Source organism: Tinamus guttatus, unplaced genomic scaffold (genome assembly GCF_059628265.1).
Source record: "Tinamus guttatus ecotype Peru unplaced genomic scaffold, ASM5962826v1 Tinamus_guttatus_pri_ptg000387l, whole genome shotgun sequence".
Lineage (NCBI taxonomy): Eukaryota > Metazoa > Chordata > Aves > Tinamiformes > Tinamidae > Tinamus > Tinamus guttatus.
This window is the reverse complement of record NW_028288921.1, coordinates 895,414-902,685: the sequence shown is the minus strand read 5'-3', so window position 1 is coordinate 902,685 and position 7,272 is coordinate 895,414. Positions and strand designations below refer to the sequence as shown.

Genomic DNA, 7,272 nt, shown 5'->3' with positions numbered 1-7,272 from the left:
CAGCTGTGCCAGGCTAGCAGTGCAACAGAGCAGGGCTGCAGGGCAGCAGATCTGCTCATCCGCTGCCATGGGCTGCTGCCAGCGGAGAGCGGAGCTGGCTTTGCTTTGGGATCCTTCTCTAGGGCCCCCAGGTTCTTCCCAGTGGCCCTGGTGTCCCCAGGCACCTGGCAGTGGCCCCCTAAGCTCAGTGCCTGCAAACCCCCTCCCTCCAGTGCCTCTGCTCTCCACTGTCCCCAGGCAGCACCACGCAGGGCCCACATCCCCAGGGAAGCAGGGCCAGGATCGTTGCCGCACCGCACACAGCCCCACATGGACGGACAGTGCCTCTCCACAGGGACACGGCTTTATTTCCCTCCTGCTCTGCACTGCTGGGCTGCCCTGGCGCAGAGCTCTGCAGCTACCGCCCGTCGAGCACGGGGCTCCTCAACGTGCTCCAGCCTAAAGTGAGCTGCAAAGACACCGACGTTGAGGGGAGCAGCGTGGGCACAAGGCCCCTGATGCCCCGCGGTGCCCAGATGGGGTGTCTTCCCTGACGCACCCCTGGGGCCACGCATCCCCGAGCCCCCTGGATTTTGGCACCCACGGAACCTCTGGGCACCTCGCTAGCCAGGCCCCACTGCTGTAGCCACGTGGCTGGCGCTGTGTCCTGGAGCAGGCCTGGCACGGGGACGTGGCCACCAAGGCACGGGCATGGCCATAGCCCCGACCTGCCCCAGAACCCGACCTTGAACCCAACCCGGGGCCTCGGTCAGGAGCAGCGCCTCAGCCCCCCGCTGCTGCTCACCCAGGACGTGGACGGCTGCCGCCTGCGGTGCCTGGTGCCTTCCCACGCAGCAGCTCCAAGATGTGCTCAGGAGCCGCTCGAACAGCATGGGGCAGTCCTGGGCCTGCAACAACACACAGTGCAGGCAGCGGGAGCTCATCCCTGTCTCCAAGAGCCCCCTTTGCTCCCCTCTGCCCAATCGCCTGCCCACCCATGGCCAGTCCGGAGGCGACCCCATGACCTGGGAGTCACGGGGTGGGCGGCCAGCACAGGGACACAGCCCCAGCGCACAGCTCACTCACCAGGTGTCTGCAGACCTCGTCCTGTGTTTCCTCTGCGCTCAGACCAACACTGATGTTGAGGCGCCTCCGCAGCCTCTTCGACCCCAGAAATGGGGCGCACAGGTGCAGGGTCACCTTGCAGGCCTGCAAAAGAGCCCCGGGCCCTGTCATGGGGATGCTCTGCACCTGCTCGGGCACTGAGGAAGGAACCTTGCCGGGGGGCAGCATCACCCAGGGCCTGTGGAGACTCCTGCAGCCCCACATGGAAGGGGGCGAGTGCCCCCATGGCTCAGCCAGCTCCACAGGGCTTTCTGTGGGGCGCCTGGGGCTCTTACATTGCGTACAGCCGGGGACGGGTCGCGAAGGTGCAGCACCAGGCTGGGAAAGGCCTCCTCCGCCTCCCTGCCGAAAAACGACCTCCTCCCCGACGCAGAGGAGGCCAGGGCGCCGTAGAGGCCGAAGGCCGAGCAGCGCAGCTCCTCTTCCTCCTGTGACGAGAAAGACCGTCGGGCAGGCTGCCAGCACACACTGCTCGGCACCCGCGCGGCGCTGCCCACAGGGCGGGCGACCGGCGACGGCTGCCCCCTGCCAACAGCAGCCCGCAGGGGACGGCAACCCGCGTGGGCTCCCGCCTGCCCACGGAGAGCCAGCGGCTCCACTTACCGCCCCCCAGAGCGCCCGGCAGCTCCTGGCCACCTCTCCAAAGGCAGAGCCCATGGCCCTCGCCTCCAGCCGTCCCAGCACCTTGGTCAGTGCCACCAGGCTCTCCGCAGCCACCCCGGGGCTGCCCACGTCCTCCAGGCCCCTGAGCAGCGCTCTCACCACTGTGGCCCAGTGCCTCCGCAGCTGCAGAGCGACACGCACATGAGCTCTTGTCTCTCAGCGCTGCTCCCCGCTGCGGTGCCAGCGGCAGCGCTTTCCAGAGCAAGCCCAGGGGAGAGCCCTGATGCCAGGGCATTGCCTCGGCACAGCCCTGCACCTGCCTCGGCTCCTCGAGCACCTCCGCGCTCCTCCCCAGCTCGGCTGGCGCTCAAAGCCCACCAGAGGCTGCCTCACCTTGGTGGGTGCTCCTGTGGCCACGTTCCCCAGGCCCCTCATGGCCATTTGTCTCACGCTGCTGACAGGGTCGCGCGACCTCTCTGCCAGCACCTCCAGGAGGGGAGTCACGATCTTCCTCTCCCTCACTAGCCGGTCCTTCATGAGCTGCAATCGAGACACGTGAGCGCTAGCATGGAGCACCCCTCACCCTGGGTGACACGCAGGAAGCCCTGCGAGCCCCCTCGCCCCGCGGCTGCCTCACCTCGGCACAGAACGCGGTGGCTGTGAGCCGCAGGTTCGCCGAGCGGGAACGCAGCCAGCTGAAGAGCCGCTGCACCAGGCGCTGCGGGACCTGCTCCGCGCGCAGCAGCACACTGCGCACAGAGCACAACAGCCTTGTAGCACGTGCTCACACAGCACGGCCCCGCGGCACCGCTCCCAGCTGCGCCCACCCCGGTGCAGACGCCGCTCACACTGGAGCAGAGCTCGGGACAGGCCCCAGCTCCCGGCAGCCCTTCCTCCAGCACGACCCCCACCAGGGGCTCTCACCTCGCCAGCAGACACACGCCGGCCGTGTGAGCCTGGGGCACTGCCAATGACGCCCACGCTCCCTGCTCCTGCAGCAGCTGCAGCCACCGGTGCTCCAGGCTCTTGGCCAGCACCAGCTCCAACGCCTCCACAAACAGGCTGCAGGGAGAAGCCAAGGAAAGCTCCAGGCGCAGCACTTTGTGGGAAGCTGCTCTTTAGCACAGCCCCACGATGGACTCCAGCCGCAACACTCAGCTGAGGTGCAGAAACGGCCCAATGCCCGGTGCACTGCCCTGCAGAGCCCAGTCCCACCTACCCTGGAGGCAGCCCAGCACCAGGGCAATAGGCAGGTGCTCCTGCAAGGCCATGGGCCACACACGGAGATTCTGCCCCTGCTGCTCCTCACCTGCCCGGTGGGTCACTCATCCTCAGCTCTCCAAGGGACACTTCCATTTCCTCCCCCAGCGCCTCGCTGAGCTGCTCCAGGAGGCTTGGAAGCAGCCAGGGAAGCAGGCGCTGAACCAGGGTGTCACTCCTCAGCGCTGACACCACCTCACAGAGGGCGCGAGTGATCTACAGAGAAATTCAACCAAGAACCGCCTGGTAAAACAAGGCCATTGCCCACGGACCACGTCCCCCTGACAGCCCAGGGGCTTTTACTCTCTCTAGCTCTCACTGCAGGGAGAGCCCTTCAGCCTGGCAGCCACAGGCTGTCCCAGCTCCCCACGCTGCTACCACACCAGCTCAGCACCCCACAAGGCTGCACGGGCCCTCACAAAGGGCAGGAATCCCGCTCGCACTCAAGCACCGCTTGGAAAGCACGTGCAAAATGGCACGGCCGCCGGGGCTGCTGGTCGTACCGTGCGAGGCTCCAGGGCAGCCCGGCTGCTGCCCAGCTCCCCAGCGCAGCGGTCGGTCCTGTTGCTCTTCCCGACTGCCCCCAACTTCTGTGTTAAACGGACGAGGATTGGGCAGCCCACAGCGCTTCTCGCCAGGCTCCTCCACACCTCTGCTGTGTTGCTGCAAAGGAACACACGCCAGCACGTGAGCCGGCATCCCCGGCTACCCAAGGTACCCCAGGAGAAGCCATACACCCTCCTTGTGCCCACGGGACTGCCGGTGCCCAGGTCCCGACAGGGACACGAGCTGCAGCGCTCAGCCTAGCACGGGGCAAAAGCACTGGCTGCCCAGAGGACTGCCCAAGCAGGCGAGCCCTGCGGCTGGCTCTGACGGCAGCGGGAAGGGCGGCTGCACAGACCTGTCCATGGGCAGCGGTGTCTGCAGGAGGCTGCCCAGCACCGGCTCTTGGTGAGAGCGGCACAGCAGGACCATGGCCCGCAGCACCACGCGCCGGGGAGTGCTCAGCTGGGTGCTCCGCAAGCACATGCAAAGCATGGACACGAGCTCTGGCACCTGAATGGAGGTAGGAGAGAGAGAAACGCTTGCTTCATCCTTTCCCCATTGTGCCTTAGGGCCAACACGCTACCACAGCCAAAGGCATCCTAAAAAATGCCTCTCTCACCTCGTTCTGGAATATCTTGTTGACACAATCGCTCAGGAAGGTCAGTGTCCACCGACCCGCAGCCCACATGCACATGGGCCTGGTGCACAGCAGGCTCTCCACGATGCTGTTCATGAAGCCTGTGGCCTGGCCTCGTGGCAAATGCTTGCAGACAAGCTGGGGAGAAATCAGAAACACAAGCGAGCGTGTCACAGGAGCTGCTCAGATGCAAAACACTTGTCCCGAGAACAGCGCTCCCACACACACGAGCACACAAACATGTCATGGGCCCCCTCACACTTTTTGAGGGCCAGGTACCTTGGCAATGCTGGTGGAGGTTGCCAGCAGAGACACAGAGGTGATGACGCTGAGCCTCTCAGACAGAGATGCGACCTGGGTCCACGGCATCTCTACCATGTTTTCGGCTGGAACTATAAGAAAGGGGAGTGATGTTCATGGGGAGCTATTAGAAAGGGCAGTGACGTTCATAGGGAGCCAACCTCCGGATCCCTGGGTGCTGAGTGAGGACATGAGGGAGGACAGCAAAGGCCACGCAAAGCCAGGGTCCCCCAAGGCAACACAGTGACTTTGCAAGCTGGACAAGGTGCTGCGGCACAGGTGGACAGGGCCTGGTACGGGGCTCCTTCCCGCAGGGAGCAGCAGGGGCTCCCCTGCCTATTCCTCTCACCAACTCTCTGCAGAAGGAGGCAGAGGCAGGTCGCTGCCCGCCGACGGGATGCGGCTGTCTCCTCACAAGTCAGAGGCCCCAGCAGTCCCACCAAGGAGCCAAACTCTTGGAAGGTGCCGCCTCGCTGAGGGAGCAAGACACAGGCACGAGGTCACCGGCATCGCCACGGCCGCTGGCCCTGTCCCGACTGCAGCACCCCGAGCACTGGCGGAGCTGGGCGGGAACAAGGGGCCACCCTGCAGCCCTGGGACACCCAGAACCCACCGCCCGCCCATGCAGGGCTCCCGGCACAGGGTCCCCGCTCACCCTCTGCTCGTGCCTCTCTTCGCAGGTGCCCAGCACCTGCACACACACTTGCAGCGCTCTGTCCCGCTCACACAGGTGGGCCGAGGTGAGCCAGCGCCGCAGGACCTGCCACGACAGCGCCTGTCTCACCACGGCCTGAAATTCGCCCTACACCCCTGCCCAGGGGCCCTGCTGCTCTTGTGGTCCTGCTTTCCCTGGGCACTGCAGCCCCGCGTGAGGAGCCCTTGCCGTGGCCACCTCCCCACTCCAGGCTCTCGCCATGGGCAGCCTTCATTTGTGCATCAGCCCCTGCTCACAGCTGCACAAGTGGGAGAAGCTCTGCTCATCTAGGGGGCTGCAGGACACTGCAAGCTGCCTGCAAGAACGTTGCTGCAGATGGGAAAAGCGTGGATGCCAACCTAGGGTGAGGGGGCCTGGAACTAGGACCATTTCACTTCCCACTGATGTGCACCGATGGCACTGAGTTAGAGAAGAGCTCCCCTCCACGGACCAGGCCCGCCGGCGTGATTCCCGCGGCTCTGCTGTGTTCTGGCAACCAGCAACACCTTCCTCAGTGCCCCAGGGCACTCACCTGCACCACGTCCCCCAGGCAGATGGGGACCGGCTCTGCCTGCAGGAGGGCTGCTGTGAGCTGTCCCAGGGCTCGCAGGGATGGCGCCTGTCATCAGAAAACGGGGAAGAGCCCATGTACCCCACAAAGACACCACAGCAGCCAGCGCTGATTCCCATTCCCAGTGTGGGGTGCCTGGTGCTGGCTCCCCGCTCAGGGGTGACCCAGCAGGCCAGCACCTACCGCTGTGCGTGAAGCAGCTGCCACCGTCTTCGCTCTCACGTGCATCTGGTCGGGGCAACGAAGGCACAGGACGGTCTGGCAGCACTGAGCCAGGAGGCTGCACTTTTCCCCCCTGCTCAGACAGGGTTTCAACTTGCTGCCAGGAGAAAAGGGCAGAGAACACAGAGAGGGGCTTACTAGCCCTCCCCAGAGTGAGGCAGAGGACAGCTGCCTTTGTCCCAATCCACAACCCCAAACCCGCAGCCCCAGCCAGACCAGCCAGCTGTGCTGGGACACACACTGCACCCGCAGTGCCAGGAACAGACCCTACCTCAAATGCTCCATGGCCACGAGGGCCCGGGGCTGCAGCGGGGACTCCCGCGGCTCCTCCTGGATCACCTCCTGCAAGGCACAGACAGGCACAAGGTGGGCAGTGGGCAGGAGAGCAGGAGGGAGCTCCTGCCAGGCCGAGCCATGGGCTGAGCTGGCTGAGACCACAGACACCAGCCCTGCCGCCCCCTCACAACTCCCACAGAGTCTCTACAGCACCGCGGCCCCGGCTCTGGGCACTCACCACCAGGGTCTGCAGCAGCTCCCGCTTGCGGCAGAGCTCAAACTTGGGGCTGGCCCCTGCAGCCTGGATGGCTGTGCTGATTTCAGTGATGCTCTGCACCAGGGAGAGCTTCAGCTGCGCGTCCTGATGCCAGGGAAGAAAAATCCACTTTGAGCTCCTCAAAGGGCCCAGGGCAGAAAGAACAAGGGAGACGGAGGCAATCTGTCTCCAAGCACAGTGCATGGAGGACACTGCACCCTCTGGGAGCCCTGCGGAGCCTGGCGTGACACCTGCATGCCGCAAGGAAACCTCCTCTTCCCCTCTGGCAAGAAGCCTCCCAAGGGGAGGGAAGCAGCTGCCTTGGCTGTCTCCCGGCAAGACCCCACAGACCCCGGCCCAGGGGAGCAGGGCGGGCAGCACTGGCACCGCTGGGGCAGGAGAGGGGCACACGGGAAGCACAAGGAGAGGCTGGAGCTGATGGCAGCGCTCTGGCTCTGCCACGCGGCCCAAGCCCTCACCTGGCCGCCCTCCTGATAGAGCCGCAGGACGTTGCCCACGATGTCTGTCCCCACGTGGGCCAGCAGCTTCTCCCTGGGGGCTCGCAGCGCCATTCGGCCATAAACCACCATGAGCGCTGCGCGGGTAGCCCGGGTCGTCACCGTGTCGCTCTGCCAGGGGTTCGCCGGAGAAGCCTGGTGAAGCACCGAGACGTCAGCCCGCAGCCCCGCTCTGCCCAGGACCCTCCGTGCTCCCAAGAGGGGAGCTACCCGAGCCCAATCAGCCATGCAGCTCCCCACACATTTTCTGGCAACTACCCACAGCAACTCCCAGGGCCCTTTACC

General features: G+C 65.3%; 1 protein-coding gene and 1 pseudogene across 1 annotated transcript; both read right to left on the bottom strand.

Moving 5' to 3' along the window:
- Nucleotides 1–397: 397 nt before the first annotated feature.
- LOC148593494 (protein maestro-like) lies at nt 398–2,148 on the bottom strand. The gene is made up of 7 exons (XM_088530793.1): nt 2,101–2,148; nt 1,708–1,890; nt 1,380–1,532; nt 1,066–1,188; nt 785–887; nt 584–657; nt 398–448 (listed from the first exon to the last, which is right to left on the bottom strand). Exons 1-7 carry the CDS (start codon nt 2,146–2,148, stop codon nt 398–400), a joined length of 735 nt encoding a protein of 244 aa, XP_088386919.1.
- A 121-nt stretch (nt 2,149–2,269) lies between these two features.
- On the bottom strand, nt 2,270–7,041 carry LOC148593493 (maestro heat-like repeat-containing protein family member 1; annotated as a pseudogene).
- Nucleotides 7,042–7,272: the final 231 nt, after the last annotated feature.

What these genes read in the sequence shown, in the direction of transcription:
- LOC148593494 (XM_088530793.1), bottom strand. Translation starts at nt 2,148, where the DNA reads ATGGCCATGAGGGGCCTGGGGAACGTGGCCACAGGAGCACCCACCAAG. An exon ending in CCACAGGAGCACCCACCAAG is followed by an intron (nt 1,891 to 2,100) that starts GTGAGGCAGCCT and finishes GTCGCTCTGCAG; the next exon opens with CTGCGGAGGCACTGGGCCAC. An exon ending in GCGAGGTGCCCAGAGGTTCC is followed by an intron (nt 449 to 583) that starts GTGGGTGCCAAA and finishes GTGTCTTTGCAG; the next exon opens with CTCACTTTAGGCTGGAGCAC.